Here is a 27,504-nt window from a genome sequence, read left to right as displayed (position 1 = left end):
AACTCACTCCGTATCACATCAGTGACAAAGAGATTCAACGCGGGAGACATTCGCAGGTGCGAGCAGAAGAAAACCTTCACGTTCCTTCTCCGGGGTGAGCGCGTGCTTCAACTCCGAGATACAGTCCCTGCCTCTTGAAATTAATTCAGCATTCCTGTGGCTTGGGCAAAAATAACTGGAATGAATAATAGGGCTGCACTGGCCCTGCTGCAGATTGCCTGGTAGATAGAGCCCTCTGCAGGAAGAAAAAAAAGGAAAAAGGCCAAGACAGCACCACTTTTATTACAAGAGACCCGAAAGGTAACAGATCAAATAGCAATAGTTTATCACGTCCTTTAATCCTGCAGATGTAATTGCCTCTAGTGAGTCTCTGGTATTTGCCTCTGTGCTGTTCCCAGCTCGCAGTGTTACAGCTCACTGCACCTTTCTTCTTGTCCTGTTGACTGCTCCTCCCTTCCATGCTGCCCAGCATCTGCCTGCTTGTGCCCCGCGCTCAGCCTGCCCGCATTTTGGGTGCAGTGCAGAGCTGCGGTAGTGGTCAGGCTGCTTTGCTAGGCACAGCAACATCACATTCTTCTCTCACATCCTCTGCCTTTATCACTAAAACAATCATGTTACCCTGAGTTTTAGGCTTGTTTCAAGCACTTTCATTTCTTTCTTTACAGAAGAGAGACTTCTATTTCTTTCTTTGCACCAGAGACAAAAAAATACCAGACTCCAGATGAAACCAATATTTGAAGGTGGGAATGTCTCTGTGTGTGTGCGCTTGTGTGTGTGGTGTGTACCTCCAATTCTTCATGCCTTCTGGCTGCAGGCCTTTTAGTTACAAAGCCCAGGCCTCTGGGGTGGTACAAGGAAGCAACCTTTGTCGGGAAGCCATCAACCAGGAGGAGAGCTAGTGTTTGGGTTTCTTCCCTAGGGAGACCTGTGGTGGTCCCCAAGTCTCAAAACAGAGACATAAGACCCAGAGCTGCTTCCTTGGTCCCACAGCCTCTCTACACTCAGTTACCCCTTATCTCCCCATCCAACATGTTTCACTTTCTGAAACCTATGACTCAGCTACAGAGCGGGGACTTCCTAGGAGTACAGCCCTCATGGCTATAGGAAGAGGTAGAGGGCTCTCTTCTGAGCAGAGGGCTTACCTTCCCTTGGCCTCTGGTTTCACAGTGAGGTCTTAAATATCAGTGACCACTTCTCCACAACCACTACACATCTGTTCATGGAAGACAAACTACTGGGGCTCTTCTGCTCTGCAACTGACTGGACCACCCTTGGCCGCTCCAAGAGCATCTGTAAGGTTCCCCACAGAAAAATACCCAGGCCTGGTTTGATGGTGGGAGGGGCTGGAGACATTCTGGAGACGTTCTTGTCTCCCCTCAGATCCTGTCCTACATATCCGGGGCTATATGGGAGAACCCAAGGGCCAGTTGCTGTTGAGCCTTTACATTCAGACATGGGAAACGCCACACCCATGGTTCTGACAGTCCTCAGTGGATTGCACCCTGTGCCTCTGCCTTCAGTTTGGAAAAGGAAGAAACAAATCTGGCAGTTGTCCTGTCAGTCATCTTCCTGCCAAGTGGGAGGCAGAGGGAACCAATGCTCCCAAATTTCTTCACTGGAAGAGCCCAGCATTGGAGGGATGCTGTTCAACAACTACATCTTCCTGCTCCCAGTGACCAGGTCAGGGCTCAGTTTTTGCTGGCGATCTTTTTCTTACGGGCAGAGACCAGATCATAGAAAGGATCTTGTGTGATGCTGGTCCTGGAAGTAAGAGGAAATGAGAACAAAAGGAAGAGATTTAATGCTAGAAAACAGCACAGGCAACCTAACTGAACTTGCACAGAGTGACCACTCACCAAAACGTAGGACTGGAGATCTGCAGACCCACAGCAGAGAATTTAGCTGTGGCTAGAGATTCTCCAGAAGGGATCTTGAAACTCTTTGAAGTCAAGACAACAGGTACCACTGTTGCTAGACTGAAAACATTTCTTTCCACCCCCTTTTTCAAGCTCTGGTAGCCAAATATACTGTGAGACCATTTGTCCCTGGGGCTGAACAAAGGCAAGCTCAGGCCTCCAGTTCTGGTCTCCTCACCGTATTGCCTCAATCCACTCATCACGTTCTGCTGGTGTGGCTGCTGAGATCTTGTAGGACTGATGCTTGCCTTCAACCACCTTCCCATCCCCATCTGTTTTGCAGGCTTTGATCTTCTGCCCTTTGCAGTTGGGATTGAAGAGCTCAAAGCAGTTCTGTCAGAAAGGGAATAAAATGGAGCAGTAGGGGAGGACAGGGTGGACCAAGGAAACAATGCTGCCTGCAACCATGGGTGACAGGCTCAGAGAACTTCCAAAGGGGAGGAGAGCATTCTATCTCTGAAATGCAAGAAAGCCTTTTGTTCCCCACCCCAAGAATCCCCATCCTGGAGTCAGATCTCCAGGCCATCCCTCTTAGGTAAACACACCCATGCTGTGCAGGTTTGGACACTAAAACAGGCTTTATGGAGAGATTGAGCATCAGCCATTACCACAAAACACCTCCTGGGATCTCTTCCTCTTTTAAGTAGATACAACATTGTCCCTTCTGCCTGCCACCACACAGACAGAAGGCACTTGTCCCAGAGTCGTGCCACATCAAAGAGTGGGTATCCACAGAAGATGCACAAACAAAAAGTATCACTTCCTGAGCAAGTTTCCTAACACCACAGCACTGTCTGGTTTAGATGTGCTGTAACTCATCATGGAGAGCCCTGGGGAGAGAAATTTAACCACATCTCCTGGTGCAAAATGAGTAGAGAGTCAGCTGTTTGCACACACCCACACACAAAGTGCAGCCAGCCAAAGCATAAGTCTCCATTCACACAAGATCTTCCCTGGTAAACTACAATTGTGTTTAGATACCATCATGTTTAGACGGGGGGACCAGGCAGTTTGGAATGGCACCTTCCCTCTGAGAAGCATGGTAAGAGTAGGGTGTGTGCACCCTTTCTTCCCTCTGATCACCTGAGAGCCTGCGTTGGCAGAGTACCAAGCAATGGAAACTTACCGGCTTTTTGGGATCATCCACCTTCCGGACTGATAGGTTCTCCAGGGGGATAATGCCCAGAGGCTCTTTGTCCTGAAGGAAAGGAAACATGAATTAACACCCAACATCCTCCCCACATCTTTGCCTCTCTGATTTCCCAGACGTGTGCCTTTGAGGGCATGACAAAGGCAGTGCATGCCTGGGGAGACCATCTCCATTTGGGGAGCTCAGCTAACAGGAGATCACAGCAATAGCTGCTGTGTCCAGCCTCTCCTCTCAAGACCAGAGGTGAGGAAACAGCACAGGAGAGAATGGAGATCTGACTTCAGTCTGGGAGCACAGGGTTGAAGGGAAGTTTCCCTCTACCCTCTGCTCCTCCCTGGCCCCTCAGAGGCTCATCACCACCCAGGACACAGTTTGCCAAATGGGAGCTAAGCCTTTACCGTGGTGTATTCAAAGTAGTACAGGCAGTTATCGGTCAGAATGAACCAACGGCGTTTCCAGGTTTTCACACGTCCTCCTAAAGGCAGTGAAGTTCAAAAGCCATTAGTCACACACTCTGCCATCCTTCCCACTTCCCGCAAGCTCCAGACATACTCGCACAGGCACACTCTCCCAGCTCTTCCTGTAGATCAGCCCCAAGGAGGCAACCGTGGTGCTCACCGCTGGTGTGATGCCATATGATGGACACGCACACACAGGGAGCCAATTTTGCTCTGATGGGGCTGGGAATGGAGAGGGGTGAGGAATCTCTTGCTGGGTCCCTTTTTGAGTGGATAGAGCCTGCAGGAGCGGGCTGGGAGGAGAAAGCAGGCGGCTGGTTTCAACAGCAGATGTCAGCCTCACCCCACCACAGCAGACCAGAGGGAAAGACAGCCGAGATGCTGGTGGGTTCTTGGGGAAGATCTGTGGTGGGAGGCAGGCAGGCAGGCACGGAATACAGAGGAGCTAGGGGCATGCTCCCCCTTACCTAGTTTCAGGAGCCAGCCCTCTCGGTTAGGGTTGAAGAAAGTATGCGTGAGGTCGTTCCCATCATCCTCTGGTATGGAGAATGGTTCATTCTTGATGCTCTCAAACAGATTCTGCCCCAGAACATTGGTAGGAGAAAGGGAGAGGGAAAGAGAGACAAAGAAAGACAGACTTCTGACAAAGCTTGTACACAACCTTCCTAGGTCCATCTGGTTCATCACTGTTTCCATCGGGGCAGCTGGGTGAATGGGGTGGGGAGCGGGCAGTGAGTGCTAGGGGTACAACAGCCCTCAGTCTACACCTCACAGGGTCTCAAGGCAGATCACCATTTCTTTTCTGCTTCCCGTGTCAAAGAAACAGACCCCTTTTGGAAAGATGTAGACAAAAAAGTGGGCATCCCAGATCAAGAGTGACTGCAGTGGTTGACCCCAGCGTGTCACACGAGTGCCACTGTGGGTAGCACCAAGGCAGTACTAAGGCAGTGGTGTGGACACTACACAACAGAGACTGCAGCCTCATTTACGTCCTGGGTTGGTGGTGCCCAACGCTCTGCTGAGAACTTGCATGTAGGGGCCAATGCACACATCTGCATGACCACAAGGAGGCATATTTCATAGAACCAAGGCATTTGCACTGAGAGACACATAGTGTGACATTCATAACAGAATGACAGGGAGGAATGTCACAGAGTGACAGGGAGGCAGGTTACTAGCTTTCAAGGGGTACAAAAACGTTGCTCGCATCATTGGATTTGCCATCATCTATTACATGAGTCCCAGGCCATGAAAAAATTTGAAAGTACAGGCTCCTGCCGCTTCCCTCAAATTGAAATGAAAGAAACGACGCTCTGGAGAAAATTCTAAAGCCTTTACCCTGAGAGGATGCTGCTCAAAAAACCCAGGTGTGGGATGTGGGCAGCCTCTTTGACAAAAGACACAAGTTATTGTCCCCAGGTTGGTTGGGTGGAGCTAGACACATGTAGGCAGGCTGTCCAGTTCTACCTTGCCTCACAGGGCAGATCCCATGCCTGCTGAACCCTTGGGAGGGTTGGTAGTTCCAGCTTTGCTAATGGGTACATCCTCTGTCTCTGTCTACCCTGCTCTGCATCTTCATCCTCTGTGATCAGAGAGACACCATGGACCTGCCGAGAGCTTTATAGATGCTGGAAGAGATCCTGACACTCATTTGGGTCTTGTTGGTTCTGCTCACTCAAAGACATATACTGGTGTAAGAGATAAAGTCAGGCACTGCTGTCACTGGTGAGGTGAACACTGGAGTCAGCTGAGATAGTCAGGTACGAACAAGGGAAAGGGCTTCATAATCTGGGCCACAGAGACGTTGTCTTACACACACAGAGACTCACAAGAAACAGTCAGTCTTCTCTGGGGCTAGGACTTTCAAAGACGGCCAAAAGAGTCAGATGCCCAGCTACCTCCCACAGAGGTGAGTGTCCCATTCACACAGCCTTAGACCTACATGACACACAGACACCTGCAGCTCATGTCTTCCTCTTTCACACAGTTCAGTATCTGACCCTGTCTCACATTGACACACTTAAAAGCACAAACTTTCTTAAACCGATACTACTGTTCACCGAATGTCTCCAGCTCTGTCTCTCTTGTTCCTCACAGATAAGCATGTGTGCAGCCCCTCTGCAAAGCAGTTTCCATGTTTTGCAGCTTTGCTTTTGTACATACTGCTCTATTTCCTCGCACAACCCTTCCCCTTGTATGGCAGAAAGTCAGCAGGCCCATATTACACAGAGACCTGTGGACCTTTGCTTCTCAGTGGACGCCAAGACAGAGAGAAGAGGGACTGATGAGTAAATGAGAGGTCTTCTTACCTTTAAGAGCTCTTCTGGCAGGTCTCCTCCATTGTCAATGCCTCTGTTGATGGATACAAACCTTTCAAAGGGGGGTTTGTCTTTCACATTGGGGTTGTGCAGGCTGGTGTTAAGCATGATGATAGAGAAGGAGAGTATATAACAGGTATCTGGCAAGGAGAAAAAAAACCAGGATGGGTGGCACTTGTCTTAGAGGGCAGATCAATCCACACCCTAACAGATGGCTTGGTTTCCAGTCACTGGAAAACTGCATCATCCTCTCAGTGGTAGGAGGAAAAGGGAGGTGTCCCCTCTGCTAGGAGTAAGAGGGACAGAGCTGGTCTCCTATGATGGCGGTAATTCCATTCCCTCAGGGCAACAGGTCAAGTTGGGTAGATCTGGTCTGATAATGGCTCTGCCAGAAGGAAAGTTTCTACAGGCCCATGTCTGTCAGTGCTATCCTTGATGCAATGAGGTATACGTCATGTGGGGCTGGGAGAACTTCTCAAATCTATTGCTCACAGAAAGGACAGGAGCACAGAAGAAAAAGGAGGACTGAGGACCCTCAGCCTATTGAAAAGCTTCACAGGAACTGGGCTGCCTCTTTCAGCCTAAGGGGAAACATCCACACTTCCAAGTGATGCCCTCTGTCCTTTGTGAATGGAGAAGGAAGGCTCCTCTCCAGTGAACAGCAGACCTCAGCTTTACAGGCCTTCTTCTCTCCATAACTACCTGTGGATTGGAATACTCCTGGGTTACACTTGCAGTACCAGCTGGCAAAGGCCTCCATCATCCGGTCAATCTTCTGTGCTTCCCCAGGCAGCCGGAAGCTCCATAGGAACTGTCTATCAGGATCAGGATGCCAAAGAGTTAGCCAGATTGTGTGCAAGGGACATTTGTCCCTTCCCTCAACCCATGGGACACCATGAAAATAAAAGAAGTCATCCCATCACACCGGGGAGACCACGCAGTGCATGAAGCAGGAGGTCTCCTCCTCTCTCTAGAAATTGAGTGGGCTTATTAGCCTCAAACACTCTAAAAGGAAGAAGCAAAACTAAGCATCCTGTAAACCATGGCTCCTCTTCCCTCATGAGAGCCCTGCAAGGCAGCAGAGACCTGCAGAGAAGGAGTCCTGCCAGGAGGCTGGCCTATAAGAAAGCAAGACGCCCTAAGTCAGAGTCACTTTGTCACTGACATAACGGGCACCATGGACATGGACAGACATGTTCCCTCGTGCAAAAAATAATTTGCCCTCTCTCCCCAAACACAGAAGCCATGATGACCCACCTTGCTTTCCCCATCTTCTCTGCATATGGCCAGTCCAGTCAAGGGGCCGCAGGAAAATGTGTGAACACCTCACAGAACAACAGTCTTGGAGCCAACACATGCAGCAGACCCTTGGGAAGCCCCATTTCAGCTCAGTAGCGCTTCACGACCTTCTAGAGTAGTAAGAGCCAGTGGCTGAGCAGGCTTCTGCTCCAGCCCATGTGTCCTATGTGCTCACTCACCTCAGTGCCTGCACCAGGTTGAGGTTGGCAAACTGGTGACATGCCACAAAGTCTTGGAGAATCTGAATGTTTGTGGGGTCCCTGGGAGAGGATAGGGGCAAAAGGTCAGAAGAGAGCTTTGACTCTGCTCAGTTTGGACAGCCCTTGGTGTGATGACATGCACCTGGCTCCATCCCAGCCTTCACTTCCTTTCTGACCAACCAGAAGCCAAGATGCATGCACTTGTCTGGGAAGACTGACCCCATTACAGGGAGGAGGACAGGTAGCCCATACAGCCAACCTTAGTCACACTCCAAAACCCCCATCCCAGGGGTGTACTGCCCACCCAGCCTGCTGCAGTTAGAGATATGTTCAGTCTTGGCATCTGACTGAGGTCTGCCAGGGGTCATCTAAAACTGTAGTTGAGAGGGGCCAGGCATGGCAGGGTCTCTTCATCCTGGCTAGGTTTCTTACCTCCCACCTAGGTAATCCCCGATGGCTGTCTTGTTCAAGCCTTCACCCTTGTGGAGGAATTTGGCAATCTCATGCAGGTCTGAGGACAATACCTGGTGCTCAATCAGGTACTGGATCCCCTACGGGAGGAGAAGAAAGACACTGAAGTAAGACGGCTCTGTGGGCTGATGAGAAAGTAGGACCCCAACACCCTGATATCAGCCTTCCTTGGCTTTGATGTTGCTACCTCCTCTGTTACTCCCCAGCCCCTTCATGGGAGACCACAGCCATGTTCCCACCCTGATTCCATCCCTCTTCATCTACTATGGTGGGTCAGTCCCATTTCTATTTCAGCCCTAGATCTGGAAAAATGCTTCACTGGGATGGAAACTCAAGCAAACAGTAAAGGGCAATGTAGGTTAAAAGTCCAAAAGGCAGGTAGATTTAAGGGAAAGTCAAAATAATAAATTTTAACATTTTCAACCAAAATATCTCAGTGTTCTGTTCCTAAATGTCATTTTTTTTCTGAATTAACTTAATCTAAAAAAAAAAGTTTTAAAAAAAGACATAATCAAAAAATGTACTCAGAAAAAAATATGGGCTTGAGACAACCCACGATTATTTTTTCCAAAATTTTCTTCCGTGGGACAAAACAGAGAAGTCTGCAATCTTTTCAGCTCCATCCTCCTCAGCCAGCAAGGATGGAGTATGCTTTTTTATGGGATATAGAGGGTCTGAGTTGGGCTGTGCATAGAATCAACTCTCTGTTTTAGAGGGAATTTCATGGTTTTCAAAGTCACAAAAAGTTCAGATTTTGTTGAGACTCTTAGCAATGTCTAAAACCACTGCAACTCTCCAGATCACATTGCAATTCTCCTCACATAATACAATAAAGGAATGAAAATTGTTTTAGATCCATCAAAATGTTCTACTTCACCAGAATCAATTCACTTTGCCTTGTAATATATAAGAAACTATTTCTAAAATGCCCCAAAGAGAAAGCAGTTTCAAAAGAAGAAATTGAAATATTTGTGAGATTTTTCCACACTAGTTTCCTTTTTCCCCCAGACGGAATTTCGGTAAGATCAATTTAATTTTGCAAAGCATTACAGTGATGACGGGGCTCCATTTTCCAGAAGAAAATGTTTCTCCCAAAAGATTTTGTTCCGCTGGATTCCTAAAGCTTGTCTCCTCTAGCTTCAGGAACTTGCCCTGAGATCTTGGAGATAGGAACTCATTTAAAGTATTAGCATTGCATGGATGGAGTATAACCTTAATAAGGAGGGACAAAGAAAGTTCCTTGCATTCAAGCACCTTTCAGTCTATGGCATGTAGCAAAAGGGAAGCAAGATCTGCATATACTTATTCGAAAGTAAAAACAGTATAGACACATAGTATAACATTTCGACCAGGCTGAACAGCATTGAACTAACAAAGCTAAACTGGTTTGGGGTCAGGGCTAGTTCAGGTAATTCTGCACAGCATGGCACAGTGCCACAGGAAGATGCCTCTGGGGTCTCCAATCAAGGTTAGATGGAAAGGCAAAATGAAACCTGCTCTCACACAAGCTGTAAGTACCAGTATCACTGCTTTGAGACAGCTCCCATTGGCAGAGGGATGGCCGGGGGACTTGCAAGCACTCCAGCTGTGGTGTGGACACTGGAGAAAAGGCATCTTGAGAGTCTCAGCGGGGCAGAGGAGGAGGCATGAAAAGTTGTCACTCAGACCAGCAGCCACCCAAGATGCTAGCTGTGGTGGTTAGCTGATGATGAGCGATTGTTTAATCGCAGCTTGTGGTTTTCCTTACAGAGCTCAAAAAAACGGTCCACCAGTGAGAAGGAGGGAAGAGGAAACTGTCTTTGTCACATCTTCTCTACTTAATCATGATGATTTTAGAGCTCTCTGCAGAGGGCTGAAGGCAATGGAGTCTGGACCTCACTGATCAGAGTCCCAGAAAATGGAAAACCTGGATTAATTCCACAATCAAACCAGTACTACCGAAACCAAAACTATTTCCAAGATGACAGAGGCAGCCTGTCCTCTTCTGTCTAAATGAGCCAAGGAACCCGACACACTCTCAGAGATCTCACCTCCTTCTTACTCCATCCTCCTCCCTTGCACTATGGCCAATTCTTAGCCTCTCACAGGCAAGAATAGCTAGGCTGAAGGAGATTTGTCTCTCTCGACACATTGGCAGTGTTGAACCATCCTCCCTTTATTTCTCTTAGTTTTGGGTTGCATCTGATGGGATGGTCTATAGGCACATGATGGCAGGAGGCAACACAGCTTGATCATATCAGCAGACCTTATTCAGGGACAGGAAGGAGGGTGCTGTTAACTGGAGCCTTAGTGAGGTAGGAAACCAGCTCCACAGTCCCATGTCACAGGGACATGCCTTCCTTTGGCAAGGGTAGCTGCAAGGGGACCAGTAGTCAACAGAAGCTCTTCTTCCCATCTTTCTTCTCATAGGAATGAGCAAATCCTACCTTTGCAGGGTCCATGTTGAATTTCTTCCGGCCCAGGGACAGAAGTTTATCCCTCTGTGATAGCTTGCTGCAAACAAGAATAAGAAGGAAAGTCTAACTTAGAATAAAGGGCCATGTTTCAGTTCACTCACAAGGTAACTTCGATATCTCAAGGACAAGTGTTTGACTATGCAGGAATAAAGAGAAATCTCAGAGGAGAGAAGGGTATTCCTGGCCTCATTTTTGTGTTCATGTTGTGATCCAAATCCTATCAGTATTTTTGTTTTCTCATGGTCAAGAGAGAGACTTTGTAAACAGAGGAATGCCCAGCTTGTCTCACTTGCCTGGTCTGCTCGCCAGGATTATTGTCTGCCTCTTGCCTCTCCTGTGCATTTTGGAAGCACTCAATCTCTGCAAACACTTCAGCAATCTCTTCCTTCAGCTTCTGCAAAAGAAATATCAGGAGGATGAAGGCAACAGAAGGAAAAACAGCAGACACATACAGAGCATGCCTTACTTCCCTCAAGCAAAGGAAAAGGACAGTCAGATGGTCATGACCAGCCAAGGATGTCCATGAAATGGGCACTGCTGTGGTGTGACCCTGCTGGATTCCAGATGAAAACAATGGGAGAGAGGGGCAGAAGGATGTTCTCATGTCTGTTGTCAATCAAGGCTGGAAAATCAAACTTAGCCAGTGTGGAGAGTCAGAGGACTCACCCCAGTGTTGATTTCAGTTCCTCAAACAATGTCAGATGTGAGACTCCTTCCATCATGCCCATTTCCTTCTAGCTTTTACTTTGCATAGCCCTGCTACACATCCAGGAAAGGGGAAGTGGAACCAGTAACTGTGAGGTCAATATGAACCTGAAGTGGCCACATTGTGAAACACAGAGGTTTTTAATGCACCTGTCATTCAAATAGCAGTGAGCAGATACCTGTCTTTAGGTGGAGAAAGAAGAAAGGAGAAATAAAAGAAGAATAGTCACTGCCAAATTTTAAAAAATCAATTGTAGAATTCAGTTTCCTTTAATCTCATGACAGACCATGGCCTTGTTGGCTGGATATTCTACATTACCGAGGAAATGAAGATGTCTATATCTCCTTGTTTCCACCCTGCAGTTATGGTCCCCCTCAGAGCCAGAGTTGTCTTCCAGGAATCACCCAAATTATTCCCCATGTGAAACAGAATAGGAAGGTGAAGAAGTGTTGTTTTGGGACAGATCTTGCCTCAACAAGGAGTCAGGATGTGGCCATGGTTGCACGCAGATAAAAAAATGTGAATTTCCTCAGTATCTCCTGATTTAATAGAGCTCCTGGATTTCACTTTTGCTCTGGCCTTCATCAGTCTGCCAGAGCTGGGAGTGTTCATTACTAAGCTTTAGGTGTTGCACAGATGTAACCAAGCCATTATTTTAGTTCCTGAATTTCAAATGTTTTTCTGCTTTGTTATTTTATTCACTGTTTTCTTTTGACAGTGTAACAGGCAAGGCAAGACCCATCCTCTCCTCTCGTCACTCTCCCCATAACAGACATCCCTCCAAGTCTGTGTTAAAGGGTATCTCTAGATACTTTCTGAAGAAATTCAGCTGGGAAAATATCTTTAGTTCTAGGTACCCTTTCACCTAAACTCATCCTGCTCTGCTGGACAATGCACACTCCTTTGATTAATGGCTTTGGGATTTAGTGTACGGATCTCTAGTAGTCTAGAAGCTTTTGTCTGTTCATTGTGGCTAAAAAAAAAGTAATATTCGCATTCAAATATCCTGCCTTCTACAGTGCCCATTGCCTGTTCTGAACATTGAAGAGATAAGAACCACACACAAGCAAACCACATGCACATACTTTTACAGCCTCTTTTGCAAGAAGGGACTAGACACCATTTTGATTTTGTAGCAGAGATAGTGAGTCTGGAAACCTCAGAAGTGGTAGGTAATTCGGCTTAATCCTTTACTCCGCACAAGGAAATACTGCGCCTATTCCCCTGGCATCTGGACATCTTCATGTTGTGGGAAAACCAGTGCAAGTCGAATGATTCAGTGCAACAAGCTCTCTCAAATGGGAACCCACATTCCATGGTGGTGGAGACAGAACAGAAATTGTATGGCATCATGCATGACTGTGATGCGGCATTACTGACTGATTTTGAGTCTGTCACTTTCAGACATTTTGGCAGACAGTGGAGAAATGTTTGGGTCTGCTAAAACAAAGAAAAGCAAGTTCAGCCATGGAAATGTGTGTGGAAAGTCCTGCCATCACACCTCTTGAAAGAGACAGGATCCTTCATGGAGGACTTATTCGAGGTCCACAAACCAAATAAAAGTTTGAAAAACACAGGAGGATGCAGCAGGTGACTAGGACTGATATGTCATTAGCAGGTAATCAGTAATTAAAAATATAATCATAAATGCTGAATGAGCTCCCTGCCAGTAGGACTGAGTCATACTAATTTCCTTAATCTAAATATGCAATCCCAGCTCATCCCTGCTAATGAACGGACCAGCCTTTCACAAATATCCCATTAGGGTAGTTGATGACTCCTGCAGCAAAGAGTACCACAGGTTGGATGTACACCAGTGGCAAATATGCTAGGGCAGCCTGAAGGTCAGAATTCAAGATGGATCATGCAGAGTAAACATCCTGTGCAGGAGCACTTCTGCATGGCCTGGACTGTTATGTGAAGACAATCCTTGGTGAAGACAGTTTTGAGAAGGCTAGGGAGACGGAAGAAACAGGATGGTCCTTACCTTAATGTCCTCCAAAAGCTCCTGTCTGTGCTGCCTGATTGTCTCTATTTCAGCCTCTTCAGCCTCACTCAAGTCAGATGACCCTGGAAGAACAAAGATGCCTGTGAGAATAGTACTGGGGCCAACACATTACAGGCAAAGCTGCCTCGACCTCTCCGCATATACCCCTTCCTAGGTCACGCCACAGCAACTCTGATTTGCGTGTTCCAGCATCTATGTTCCCTGCTGTTGCAGCCACTGCACCTCAGCTTTGCCCTGCAAATGGTTCTCACTCCAGAGCGAGCAGCACAGACCCACATACCCCTCCTAGCAGCCAGCCGCTGTGCTGGTAGCCTTCTGATCCAACCCTGCAGCAACCCACCCCGCCTACTCAATCGATTTTTCTTGCTGTGAGCACAATTAAGAGGTCTTACCAAACGCTCTTTGGTGGTTTTTATGTCAGTCGTCTTTACATACAAGACCTTCACCTCATGAAAGGTGTGACCTAAATAATTCAGCTACCTCCGAACCTCCCATGAAGAGCCACTGGCTTCATGGATTGCTCCACCACAGCTAGAGTCGGAAATGGCTTAAGAGAGAGAATCATGGGTTTTAAAATCTGAGGGCAGGATCTGGGTGGATGAAAGCCTTGCTGAAGAAGGAGCATCTGTGGGAGGCTGTTGTTCTGTGGACCACAGACATTGCAGAAATATGAGTAGGCTTCCTTGTAATGTACAGGAAGTCAGATACCAACAGAGCCAAGGAGACCACAAAATGATTCATAAATGACCTAGAAGAATTAGGGTGACAGCACTGCTTCTAAATATAAGCCAGGTGAAGCACAGCCTCTCCAGCAAGGAGAAAGAGGAGGCTGCAGCTTAGAGAGGCAAAGCAGATGGTAAGCCCCAGTTAAAAAAAGGGCAGGCGCACACAAGGCTGAGAGTGCTGGAGCTCCTGGGAGGTTACTGCAGATCTTGCAGTCAGGGTCCTTGCTGCACATAAATACTGTGAGACAAAGGGTCCCTGGGAAGCCAGGTCAGGTCACTGGGTGTCCTGCTCCACTGTGTCACAAGCCAAAATCCCCTGGGCCTCCCGTCTTCCTGGAAAAAGGGGAAGTGGCACCAGCTGGCTTGGAAATTCTCTTAGTGTGGATCTCACATGTAAAACAACTGCTATAAATATGAGTGGGGAAAAAAGGGGAAGGAACCAGCCAAGAGAGACAAAAGGAAAAGGGGACAAGGGCAGTGATCTCAGAGCCCATATGCTTCATTCCTGTCACGGCCACAACAGCTCAGACAGACCTGCTTTCCTTCCCCAATCCTGATCCTTCCCCCATCCTCCTGTCTGGTTAAGTTTCCATGTGTTAAGTCTGTTCTATTACTTTTCTCAGGCTGCAGCCTCTCCCCGTCACTCCTCCCACCATTTTTAAGCATTGCATTCCCTGGGGAGAGGCTGCTGAGCTTCTGGGAGGAAAGCACTAGGCAAGAAGCCAGGATGAAGCCAGGACTGGGAAGGACCCATGTCTCCTCCCGGCTCTGCAAGCAGCCCTCCTAAAGAGCTGAAACAAGCTGTCCGATCGCTGAAGGTGGTCAAGAGGGGAGGAAAACCTGTAGCACCTCGCAGCTTGCAGTAGCCAAATCGGTGTGTGACGGGAAAACAAAGAAGCAAGCAACCAAGCAAACAAAGAAAACCCAACCAATAAAAAAGAAACAACAACAAAACACTCCATGCAGTGGCTTCGCTGCTTGTTAGGCGGGTTGCTGACTTCCCCTTGAATGTCAGCCCTGCGCCTGCGAGCGCTGCCTGGGTCTTGTGGCTTATTTTATGTCTCCTGCAGTTCTGGCTGCTGCAGGAGATGAGGCCAGCCGCTCGGTCTTCCCAGCTTTGTCTTTTTCACCCCTGTGGGGGCTGGTAATTGTGGAATCACTGGGTGATTCCTTGACAAATTAACACTAAGACCCTTTGTCCTGTATTTCTTTCCACAAAAGCACAGCGGCAGGACATACCTGAGGAACCTCCCCTTCCCCCACCTCATCAGCAAAGTCTGTGGTGCTGCTGGTTGCTCTGCTTCAGTTGTTCCATGTCTACTGAAGCAGCCTAAAGCATCTCAAAGGGATGTGAGGCTCCCAGAGGACACCATCTCACCCATGCAACCCCCACTGAGACTGTAAATAACTCAGTCCCCCTTCCTCCTGAATATCTGAAATTCCCAGTTCCCAAGTGATTTACCTGTCCAGTTTGTCAGAATGAGAAAAGTGTGTGGAGGACTGTATGTGGTGAGAGTAGGGGAGAAAAACCGTATGAGTCTAGGAAAAGAGGAGGGAATCAAGGGATAAAAAGACAGGAAAGGGTGAAATAGGGAGGAAGAAATGGATGGGTCAGCCTTTCAGAGTGATTTAGATTGAGCTGCCGAGAGGGTCCTTGTAAGGTTTCCTAGGTTTCCTAAACAGCTTAAGTCCCTGATGACCTTGGAAAACAGTTCTGAGGTCAGTGCCTGCACATTATTCTGCTTCCCTAACAGAAGGCCTAATGCTCTGCTCAAGGCTATTTTGAGGCCATTTGTCAATGTTGTTGCACATGTTGGGGTCTACAGTTAGGGGAAGTGAACACAAAGGGCTGGTTTGGGGAACTGTCCACAGAAAGGCAGTGAAGGCAGCAGAGGCAGCTGGGCAAGAAGCAGATGAGATGAGAGCAGGTTGCTTTGCCTTTGCTTCCCTCTCCACGTTGAGATGGCAGGAGAGGGACACTCCGAGTGAAGCACCGCCTGGCTTGCTCCAGATGCTTGCAGTGGTAGAAGGAATTCATCCTTGCACCGGTGGACTGAAGAACGGCTTCAGCCTCCCCGAAGTCCTCAGCACCACCAAGTTCCACTTCCCTCTAGGGCTAGGTCAGGGCACAGATGAAGCATAGCCCTGGTCAGGGTTCTCTGCACAGGGGGAAATTTCACCTTGCCAAAGAACACCCCATGAAAACACCAGCAGGTTTCAGACCCAAACCAACGCTGAAGTCTTCCAGTTCAGACACAAAACAGAAAACACTGGCTAGCATCCTCTCCAGAGAGGAAATAAAGTTGCTGCTTGGAATTTATTTTCAGAGAGTAAGTGTTGAAAGGAAAGCACATCAGCATCACAATTCTGGGGCTTATACCTGCTCTTGAGGTTGTTACTCTACTCTCAGGGCAGACCCAGATAGGAGGACCTACCAGTTCTCCATGAATTGCCCAGGCTTGTATTTTTAGTGCTGCCACTCAAAACTGAACAGACTTCAGTTCCAGTTATGGTGACTTACACCCTTAGCCTCCCCATCTGGACGGCAGGTCGGAGTTACCCAAAAGTCTGGGTACTCATGTGGCCAGCAAAGAGTACTGTCTCAGTACTGTTTGCTGGTCTCATTTCCCATCGCAAAGTGCTGTGCAGAATGGTCCAGGTGCTAAGTGAGGCTTCCAGTGCCAAGCAGAAGTATATGAATAGGAAGATAGCTTTTGGAGCACAGACATAAGTGGGAAGCAACTACCCAGAAGAGCTGAAAGGATGGACTGCAGAAACAGCAGATGAAGGTTATGACGAGTAACTGCGTTTGTAGCACTGTTAAAGAACATCCACGTGCTACCCACCCGCAGTGTAGCAGCAGAGGTTCAGCTGGCCCATTTACAAGGCAATGTAGGGCTCTCAGGGTGGCTGCTAAAGAGTTTGGACACCTCCACCCATAGCAACACACAAGCAGAATGGCCTGAAGGGCACCTTCCGCCTGGAAGAGGCTGTCTGGTGGAAGAATTTCACCTGAAATTCCTTTTCTTTTTTGATATGGCTGCTGTGTCATCTCCAGCACAGACCACAACTTCCCCAGACAGGTTATCTGCCTGGTCCCAGCCTGATACAGGAAGCCTTCCATCTCCTCAGTTCTCTCCAGCCCAATCTGTCTCCCTCCTGCAGCCACTCCACAGTTCTCTTCCAGCTTGTGTCAGAAGAAATTCAACATGGACCTTACAGAGGTTTAATTTGCACATTCCAGCTATGGGGGAAAGATGTGAAGAAGAATTTATGTTGTCTCCTGGTCCGCTTATCCCACATGACAACTTAGAGCAATCAGGATAGCTTCCAGCCAGTTTTGCCTATGGCTCTCACCCCACACATCCTAGCACATGATAGCATGGTACCAGTCTGCTCTCCCATGTCCCACACACCCAGCTCAAGGATTTGGCATACTGGCTCTGTGGCCTCACCCAGAAAGTTGCTAGAGGATCCTAAAGGAAGCTGGAAGAAGACATTCAGTGCAGGGAGAGCAGCCTCCCCGCAGACACAGGTCTTAGCTGCATGCAGCTGTGGCAGACAGGTACTGAACAGGACCATTGAGTCTACAGGTAGGAGTGACTCCTGGAAAAGGTGTATGTGCACCTCTGTCCTTCAGGAAAATCATGCCACAACCAAACAACTCTAATCATATGCAGTGCTCTAAGGTTCACTGGAGAACTGTGTCTGGTGGCAGCCTTGGCTCTCAAGGTAGAGCAGCATCAAACAAACCCACTTTACCACCCAGCTGAAGTGACAGGCTGGGACTGAGCAAAGACACCAGTCAGAACCAGCACATCTCTTCAGGCTTTGCCTGTTTCTGGGCTCTGCTTCTAGCCAGAGCTGAGCAAGCCCACGCTGTCGCTCAGCGGAGTCTCATTGTGCTACCGCAGTGTGTAACTTTCAAGACATAATTAACATCGTAACACATTACTTGAGTGAATGACTGTGTCAGACCGTCAGTTCTGAGTGCCTCGGTTTCTGTGGAATGCGCATCCCAAAATAAGTAGCAAAACATGAGGTACCCCCCCTCCTCCTGTCCAGTCTGTCCTGCAGAAGCTTTGTCCACAGTTTATTTCAGGTGGTGAGGGCTGGGTGATCTGAAGAGACCTGCCTTCATCAACACACATAGCGAGCTGCTGGCGAGAGCTTAGCTCCCACAGGTGCCACCAATTTCCCTGACAAGCAAGGCTGGTGTGTGGTTTGAGCGTGCCCTTTGCTTGGCTACCCACCTACGAGCTAAAAAGTGCAGAGCAGTTGTTCAAACTGGGCGCTGCTTTTCCTTTCGCTGTGCTCTGTAGCCTATACACAAAAGCCTGCAAGGACAGACAGTTGGGTGCAGCAGGGCCATTGCAAGATGATCCCTTTTCTCCCTGGCCCTTGCTCAGCCTGTTCCCCTTCGGCTCTCCCTATCTGCCGCCTTTGCACAGACACACACTCAGCTTCCTCAGCCAGAGCCTGGAAATTTTCTGTCTGGCAGTATGCCTTTCCCTGCTGAATCCCAACCACTTCATCCACCACCTGCCAGAGCAGGAAATAAAACCTGAGATCTCTCTCAGTTCCTCAGATGTGGCTTATCTCCCCGCACCCACATCTCCCTTTTGAGATTATTTCAGGACCAGGCAGGTCCACCTGCAGGTCATTAGGAGTTGGTAGAACCCTAATACAGTAATTGATCTTTAACAAGGACACAAGCAAGAGAGGTCACAGTACCAAAAGCCTTGCAAGCATGTTGTACTGGGATACCCAGCTGCATGAGAGGCTCCGCAAAGGCAAATCAGCTCCTGGGGCTGTAGGGAAACACCACTGAAGAGCTTGCAAGACATGCCAGAACAGCACAAGGAGAAGCCAAAACTTATAAGTGCTCATCCAAGTGTCACATATACCCTTGATACCCTGGAGTCAGTTCCCAGCTCAGCTCAAGATCACCAGCACAAGGGATCACAGAAGCAGATACTCTCAGCACAAAGGCCATTCAAATCAGTAGAAAAATTTCTCCTGATCTGAAAGGAGTTTGCTTACTGGAGAGCAAATATGAAGAAAACCATACCTAATGCTGAAGGCTGGCAAGCAATTAGCTACACCACTAGGGATCTTCCACCATCTCATTCCTGCAGCCACCAGCTGCAGCATCCACTCTAGCTGCTGGGATTTCATGGTGTGCTGTGCCCCATCAGATTGAGCGCACAGCCCTCACAGAAAGCAAGGCAAAAGATGGTCAAGGCTTACCAGCAGGACAGAAGTCCATCCTGAAGAGCACAGAGTATTTTCAACACAAGTGTTGTTCCTCCTTGCCTTCTGCTTCTTCAGATGCTTCACAGAACTGAAACAACTTGGAGTCAGTGACCAAGATCGTAGCAGCATTAGGGGGGCGGGTTGCCCTGTGGCTCCACCCTTCCTCTCCTCGTCCCTCCGACCACATCCCATGAGCTTGCCTCAGTGAGGGAAACTGTCTATGCATACTGCTGTCAGCTAACAGGGACTCCTTGGCTACTTCGGAAATGTAAATCCACAAGTGCATTTCCATCCCAGCAGCTTTTGGGGGAGTCTCTGAGCACACCTCTGTGTTTGAGGGGACTGAAATGAATGATGAGAGGCTGATAGTACCTTGGGCTTTTCTCTGAGATACTCCAAGGAGAGGGGGGAAAAAAGGAAGTTCTTGATGCAGAAAACCCAACTGATTCAGGAATTGGTTTCATTTTCAAGGAAAGATTCTTCCTGTGTTAATTCTGCAGCAGGTGGGGGAGGGATGAGCACTGCAAAGCTGGAGAGCAGTTAATGGAGGTGAGAAGGGAGTCTTTTTCTTCTTTTCACTTCCTCACTGCCCATTAAGCGACTTGTACTAAGTCTTGCTCCCTTTTTTCCCCACTAACAAACTGTTTTTCTTGAGAAACCTCCTAAATCCGAGGAGGAAAAAAGTTCTGTCTCAAGGTTTAGCAATATTACTGCCAGTGATAGAGCTGGCATTAGCAGGATAGATATGAAGGAACTTGTGGTGCTCTGTTCATCTGCGAGGCAGAGAGGTGCTCTTTCTCCTCCACCCCCTCCACACAGCCCCAGAAGGCTGTACACTCCCCCTTGAGTTAGCTGTGCTTGATTGCCATGTGATTTGTGTGGTAGATCTCTGATGTAGGTAAAACGGGACAAAAGAAGCATGCAGGAGAGCACCATGTCAGAGCCAGAAGAACTGGTGACTATGAATAAGTAGGTCAAGGTAAAATTCAAACCAGGTGTGATGACCCAGCAAGGCTTTTGCCTCCTCTGGCAGGGCTGAAGCTGTAGGGGGACAGCTGCTCTTCATGCATGGATGCTTACCCCTGATGCAGTCTACATCCTTAAGTCCCCCACCTGGTGCTGTACTCACAGCAGGCCTTGAACAGCAAAACAGATCCAGACTTCTACCTACCCTCTTTCCATGAGACAGCAAGGCAGACTTGCAAGAGTGTTGCACCTGTGGAAAAATAAGAAATGACCCCTCTGCCTTGTTATGCAGTCAGAGCTAGCATCTATGTACACTTGCCACCATTTAGAACACGCTCCTGTGAGGCTGAAGATCCTTGACTCACTAGGAAAGAAAGAGCTATTACCTTCCCACATTCCCATTAACTCAGTCTGGTCTGAGATTCTCTGGAGACAATAACCAGACTTTTAAAAGGCTTGCTGTGAATGGTAGGAGCTGCCTGAACACTCTGCCTAAGGCCCATCACTCCACGGCCATTCAACCTCAAAGACACAGATTGCCTTCCTTTTCTCTCAGTCACTTGCGCTTGCCGTTACCTGTGGTTATGCTAGAGGTTCATTGCTGTTATTGGAGCGGACAAAAAATCCAATGAACCTCCAATGAAGAGTGGGAGATATCTCAACTTTAAAGGCATTGTGTCAAGGGGTAACAGAAATCCAGACAGGGTCTACACAGGCAGCTGTAGGCAAGGCCACAAATAACCTGTGATCTTTAGGAAGAGTCAGTAGCAAACATTCAGCACTCTTTCCATGGTCAGGGTCAGTATTTTCAAAGAAGCAGCTATGACCTTATTTGGGAGAGACAAAAGGAAGGAGAAGAGACCGAGATTTATTAATGCAAACTGATTCCAAACCATCACACCCATGTCTACCGTGACCTTCAGCACAGCCAACGTACATTCTTAAAATTTACCAGAGGCCTGCCTTTGGGTCACAATTTGCCAAGAGCCTGCCCTTTATAAACGCGATTTCTGTCATAAGATTCTGGGCCACACCAGAGGAGAATTCAGTGCCCCACAGGCTGCCCCATTGTCCCAATTCCTGCACTGGGGCTGGGTCCAGCCCATCACTTCCTGTCCTTCCATCACTGTTTTCCTCAAAAAAAGTTGTTTCAGTAGTATTGCAGCTGACATCAAGCAGACACACCAATGTAAAGCACCTCCTTGAAAGACCTGATCTTGCCTGCCTCAAGGGTAGGTGACCCATATAGGCGGCTTGATCAGGGCTGTTCTTATACATGTGTCTGTGGGCAGGTCAAACTACCAGTACCCTGAAAACACCAAATGGATGCCTCTGTGCACTGCAGAAGTATTCTCAGCCACTCCAACAGACGGCAATGCAATCCCTGACTGTCCTGTTTTGGGAGCTAACCTACTAATTCAGTTCAGTGATGACCTCTGCTACTCGCATTCTCCTAGTTCTGGTAGCCTTAGTGTTAACAGTGGTTTTCATCGACAGACTTAACTTTCAGTTATTTCAGACAGAGGAGTCTCAATGGGAAATGCAGCTTTAAAAAACTGCTGAAGTCTACTTCATGTAAAAATGAAACACCTGTGAGATGCTTTTTCATGAGGGTACACAAGAAGTAAGATAGCATCATATGACTACACTAAGTCTAGAAGATCTCCCATTCTTTCCAAAGTGCTGGGTAAGTATGTCTCACTCCAGGTCCTTAGTGCCTTGCTCATTCATTAGTTTGGTTTCAGGCTTGCCCTGGGGCAAAACAACCAGTTCCCCTCTTGAGGAAACCTATACCCACATGAGAGGTGAGTTTGCTTGAGCATCCCAGACAGACAATACAGATTTGTCATGAACTCAGGTGGATGCCAACACTATTTCAGCTAGCAATGCATCTGGAAATGTGCCTAAGGTAAGTGACACCTGTTCTGTGTTCATGGCATGAAAATACCATGAAAGGGCTACAATACAACTCTTTCCTTATTGCAAGTAAAAAATGTGGGGCAGAACCAAAGGAAAAGGCAAAGGCAGCGAGAACGAAGGAGAGCGAAGGAGAACCAAAGGAAGGAAGGAAGGAAGGAAGGAAGGAAGGAAGGAAGGAAGGAAGGAAGGAAGGAAGGAAGGAAGGAAGGAAGGAAGGAAGGAAGGAAGGAAGGAAGGAAGGAAAAAAAGGAGAGGAAGAAAGCAGGAAAGCTAGCAAGCAAGCAAGAAAGAACACATAAAAATTAATTATGCCCAAGGGGCGCAGCAACATTAAATGGATCCTGGAGGACATGAGAATTAAATGCTATACAGTGTGGTCAGAGCTAGGCCATAGCCTCAGAGCACATGGGTTCTCCCGCTGTTGTTGTCAACCAAGCCAGCATAGATGCACCCTAGGTCAAACACAGACTAAGCAAGGAGAATTTGGCATGCAGCAAAAATCAACTTATGATGAAAGATAATCTCATTCAGGGAACCGACTCTTATATTGGGCACTGGTTCTCGTGTCTTCCTCCTTCTAGAGAAACCTGTGGCCCGTACATCAAAAAACCGCACTATCATGACTGCAGCAACCTCTGGGAAAAGAGAAACCCAGATTAGATCAAGGGCATGTCTCATCAAGGAATGCACTCCTTGGAAAAGCAGAAGATTGGAGGAAGAACATCCTCCAGGTGACAGAGACTACTTCCACAAGGCAAAGAGTAGAGACGGGAATGGCCACTCCTTGCTCCAAGACATACCTGATTCAGAGGTGTGAACAAAGTTCTCTTAGCTGTGCAAGAAGACAGCTAGTGAACAAACGGACTGGGTGGGAGGGGGTGTTGAAGGGCCTATGTAGTATCAAGATAAGTGAAGGGAACTGGGACAGGTCAGATATGTCTTGGGTGGGATTTGGCTCTTTTTGTCCCTTGCTATCACTCCTTTTCACATCCACCATCCCACAAGTAAAGCAGTTCTTCTCCTGTGCCTCCAGAGCTGTTGGGACAGGAAGAAGCAGACCCCTGGAAATTAGCACTTTTGATACAGGACTGGTGTGGACCCATAATTGCCACTGCACATTCTCCCCAGCTGTGGGTTTCTCATGCTGGGGCTGTGCAGGCAAAAGGTGGGAGTGTGCGCAGTGAGGGCATCCAGTCTGAACCAGCAGTTCTCATCTCATGAAGCCTGAGCAGATTAGGCAGACCTCTGCAGATCAATACTCCAGGCTGCTCCCTGTACCTCCTGTGCCACGATCCATTTTTTCCCCCAGGATGCTCCTTGACAGCACACAGAGACTTGAGCTGGAGGTGGAAATATCTGTTGTTCTGGCGGTCACAAAGGAAAGTATCAAACAAACAGTGTCGGTGCACTTTTCTACTACTAGGCTCAAAATAATAGTGTAAATACAAAGTAAATACAAATAGTTCCTACTACATTGAATGGGACAAAGAGAGTGACAAAGCCAATGTCAAATATTTCTCTGTGCTGAACATGTCAACTGTATTCCCGCAACTGTCCACAGAGAGACGAAGTACAGGTTTGTACAAATACAATAGCTCTTTCAGGAGGTTTAGGCTGCTGTTCAGTTTGGGCTTAGGGATCGCAGTACGCCAGGAGAGAATGTAACACTTCTTTCATGGTATTGTGCAGATTATGAGCTGCACAGACAGTATCTCAATGCAAGGTAAAATGGCACTAGAGCAAAGACAATAACAGAATTTTTCATATAGCAATTCGAACAAAATAATCCATGTCCAGTGTGACGAGCAACACAGACCGTGACAGCCAGAGCAGTAGCTCAGAGTGCAAATGCGCAGGCAGCAAGTAAAGCTGCTGGTGCAGAGTGCCTGGAATAGCCTGTTCTCAACTACTTTTACTAATTCAAGAAACTGGAGTGTATTTTAAAAGCAGAAAGATGGTGATTATAAAAGGCCACAGAAAAAAAAACAAACCAGCAAACCAGAACTGTTATAAAGATTACGGGAGGGTCACTTAGAGTCTGATAAACTTGAATGAGGAGCCAGAGGGGTTTTTTTGTTGTTGTTGGACTCAGAAGTGCAGCAAGATTTATGCCTTTGAAAAAAAAGTGCCTTTGAAAAAAATATAGAAGTCACAAAAGATTTTACTTTGGTAGTTCAGGAAATATTAGTCTTGTAAAACAGAGTAGCTATAGATATCCTTAGTAGTCTGTAACAGCTCTTTTCACTTCCCTGATGCAGCCTTCCTAGAAGGTACTATAGCTTACCATGTGAAGATATATATTAGATCTCCTTTTACAAGACATAGTGTATCTAACATCTGATAATGTGTGAAGACTGTCAGCAGGCAGGGGAGCCAAGTCAAGGAGCTGACACTCAATTTAGAATTTGCACAAGTAATCTCTAGTCCTGTTACCTCCCTTCTATAACAGGCAGGTGAAAAAATGTTGTTGAACCTTCTGAACACCTAGTGGGAAAGGATGCACAGTCAGATATTGATCTGTATTTATCTCCATTAAGTAACAGAGCGGTATCAGGGAGATGGGGGCTGTCGCTGGCTGAGAACAAAATATCTGTAAGAACGGAAACCGTTATCAGAATCACTGGGGTCTTGCAGAAGTACAGAGAAACAGACAAGGCAAAGCCATAAAAAACCAGTATGATTTAGACTCTGCAAACAGCTTCTCAGCTGAGGGAAGTGTGAGTGTGAATCAGCCAGCACAAAGAAGTTGATGCCCAAAGGTCTGTGGCATGGTCTGCTGCTCACCCAGGTACATAGTGGAAAAGAGGTGGAGGAAACAAACTGCTTTCAGTGCTCCAGGTAGGAGGATGACAGTGGACCAGCTATTTTGCCCAGGACTGGAAAGGCTGAGAGCAGTCACAGTCTGAAAACTGATGACACCACGTATTAGGAATGGGCCACCTACCCCTGATTGCAGTGGGGCTGGTCTCTAAATAAGCCCGTGAGCAAGACAGGTCCAAGACTAAGTCAACATTCTTTGCAAGTTGAGTTGCTTCTGAGTTAGTTACATTGTAAATGTAGGTAGCTTGTTTTCAGTGAGGCTGGATTGGAAACTTGATTTTTTTTTCTCAGCTTTTGCTTGATAGGGTAAATTTAGGCTCGAAAAGCCCTTGGTATGGCCATGTTAGAAAACAGACTCTGTATGAGGCATCTCCACAACCTCTCTAACAAGGACTGCAGAACATCGTGGCCAGCGGTGCGTCACCCCACTTCAGTCGTGATCTGAGCTCAGAATTTAGGGCAGACTTCTCAAACAAGCATGGCAGGCAGCGAGAAACCACAGCAGTGAGGGGAGAGGGGGGCAGCACCAGGGAGGGGTGGGAGTTTTGGAGAAGGGAAGCAGCAAAGTGAGAACTAAAAGCAGGAGGCAAATGGTACAAAGCTGTGTGAATGGGGAAGTGGGAAGACACCAAAAGGGAATATAGCAAGGGGGGGGCAGTTTGCAGCCCAGCCAGGCTGAAGCAAATTACTCTCTTTCCTGATGAAGGCCCAGCACACACAGAAAAGGTCTCATGGCCACTCAGGATGGCCTGAGCAATAGCTCACATAAAATAAATCCTATCAGGGCCCAGGGTGATGAGAATACCTGCTGTGGTCATGCCCTGTGTGCCCAAAGTGAGCCTCGTGCTCCCCCCAGGAAAGGATTCTCCCCGCTACTCTGTGCTGAAGGACACACACAAGGGCTCCTGCCCTCCTGTGCAGGGCTGTGAAGTGCAAACATCACTTCTGAAAGAGCCCCCTCACCCTTTTCCCATTCTCCTTGAGGGAGCAGAACCCCACAGAAAGAGGGGAAGAGATGGAGCCACCCAGATTCCTCGCTGATTTGGATCCTTGTGGGGGGAAAAACCGTGTCACACATTTCCTCCCTTGCCTGCTGTCCCACATGGGTGCCACGCAAACCCAGCACAGATGGGTCACTCAGAGGCGACCCAGCCCAGGGCCCTGGAAGTCTCTCAGAGCAACACCGTCTCACTGAGCAATTCTTTCCCATCAGCGTCTTCCTCAAACTCAGCACAGGAGCAAGAAACTCCAGCCTACCTTCCCTCAGCCCCACTGCACATGCAGAAGGCAACACATGTCAAGAGCACCTCTTGGTGGTGTGAGAGGACACTGAAGCAGCGACAGATCTGTATGTGCTGAGTTAGGGGCTATGGGCCTGTTTCCTGCAGTTTCCTTCCCTTTCCTGCAGCATGCACAACTGAGAAGTTTTAATGTAGCAGATGCCAGTTGTTCTTAGAGTGATTATAATATGTGTTATTTGAAAAGAAAATCCCATTTTTAATAATTTACATATGATGGAAAAAAAACCTCTAAAAGCCTTTATGTAGATCCCTATCATCCCTCTACAGAGGCACTGATGAAGGAGGGATGTTTATAGACTCACAACACAGACTTCTGAGAACTGACTGTCCATAGCAGAAGCCAATTATCTTCCAAAAGTAATTTGCCCAGAAGGCGGATGGAGGTATGTATACCTTCTTGTCAGGACTTCCACAGCTCATGGTTGGCCATACAGAACTATGGTGTCTTTGACATGGGGCTCACCTGGACATGGAGTCTCAACAACAGTCCCTCCTCCTTGATTGATTTTAACTTGTCTTCTTCCCCACTCCCTTACGTGCTGCACTTTCCACAGGCCCACATGCTGGCTTATGAGGGCAAAATCACACACTGGCAGTCAGCGGGTCAGTGGTCCTTGTTCCTTCCTACCACCAGATTGTACTGTGTTCCTGGACAGTTTTCTGTCCTAAATCCCTCAGCCTGAATACCGTCCTTTGTCCCAGTGTCCTCACACGACTGTTCTTCTGTCCCAGATAAGACCCAATGTATTCTCCAGCTCTCTCCAACTCTTTTCTTCTCAGCCCCATCCTCCTCAACCTAAAGCTGCCTAAATCCCTAGGAAGTCCAGCAGCCCCAGCTCCCTGGGCCTTCAGTTGTCACCCAGACTTCTCCAACAGAGAGCTCTCAATGTGTCCAGCTGCCCATGGAGCAAATTCCCATCAGATGTCCCATAACATTCTGGCTGAGATCTGACAGAGCTCTGCAAACCTTTTTGGCAAAGGGACTGCTGTCAAAGCTCATCTTTTTTCACGGATAACTGTGCCCCTTGCGCTAACAAACTGCCCATGGGCTGCACTTTTTTGCAGGCTAGCTGTAGTCCTCTTTCTGTGGCCTGAAGACACACCTTGAAATTTGCTGGGCTAGGATCAGAAGATAAGACATGGCACACTACCAGCTCTAATAGCAATGCTTCGTTTGAGAACTCCTGGCCTAATTCAAGCTGTAAGCGTTTTTTTCCGTCCACCAGCAGCATTTTCTAGAACCAGATATACCTGCCTTCTCTTCTGGCTGAGTCCCCATCTCCTGGCCCACTGTATTTCTGCACCTGCCTGCCCTTTCCAGTTCCTGCTGCTGCTCTCCCTGTAACAGCCTTTGTCACTCTCACTTCTGTCCTTCTCTAACCTGTATTTCTATGCCCTGTTCCTGCTCTTGCTTGCAGAGGAGTCAGTGGGTTTCCTTCCTCCCCCTTCCCTACCACCCACAGAGGGAACACCTAGTACAGCTGGTCTCTTTGTGCTTCTGAAATATCTGCAACAGCTGGAAATGTTCCACAGT

The 27,504-nt window shown here is 47.8% G+C and overlaps 1 protein-coding gene across 1 annotated transcript; it reads right to left on the bottom strand.

Moving 5' to 3' along the window:
- Positions 1 to 276: 276 nt before the first annotated feature.
- Positions 277 to 18,991, bottom strand: CYTH4 (cytohesin 4). Its single transcript, XM_075429579.1, has 13 exons — positions 18,958 to 18,991; positions 12,962 to 13,044; positions 10,562 to 10,662; positions 10,239 to 10,305; positions 7,774 to 7,892; positions 7,321 to 7,401; positions 6,545 to 6,657; positions 5,834 to 5,982; positions 3,992 to 4,103; positions 3,465 to 3,541; positions 3,043 to 3,114; positions 2,095 to 2,249; positions 277 to 1,761 (listed from the first exon to the last, which is right to left on the bottom strand). The coding sequence occupies exons 1-13, from the start codon at positions 18,974 to 18,976 to the stop codon at positions 1,689 to 1,691; spliced, it is 1,221 nt and encodes a 406-aa protein (XP_075285694.1). The 5' UTR covers positions 18,977 to 18,991; the 3' UTR covers positions 277 to 1,688.
- Positions 18,992 to 27,504: the final 8,513 nt, after the last annotated feature.

The sequence above is a fragment of the Opisthocomus hoazin genome, chromosome 8 (assembly GCF_030867145.1).
Source record: "Opisthocomus hoazin isolate bOpiHoa1 chromosome 8, bOpiHoa1.hap1, whole genome shotgun sequence".
NCBI lineage: Eukaryota > Metazoa > Chordata > Aves > Opisthocomiformes > Opisthocomidae > Opisthocomus > Opisthocomus hoazin.
The sequence above is the reverse complement of the archived record's forward strand: the minus strand, read 5'-3'. Positions and strand labels throughout refer to the sequence as shown.

Excerpts from the sequence above, each read along its gene's own strand:
- CYTH4 (XM_075429579.1), bottom strand. Across the intron at positions 10,306-10,561 it reads AATCCTGGCGAGCAGACCAG|CAAGCTATCACAGAGGGATA; the intron begins GCAAGTGAGACA and ends TCTTGTTTGCAG. Across the intron at positions 1,762-2,094 it reads GAGTGGATTGAGGCAATACG|GACCAGCATCACACAAGATC; the intron begins GTGAGGAGACCA and ends TCTTACTTCCAG.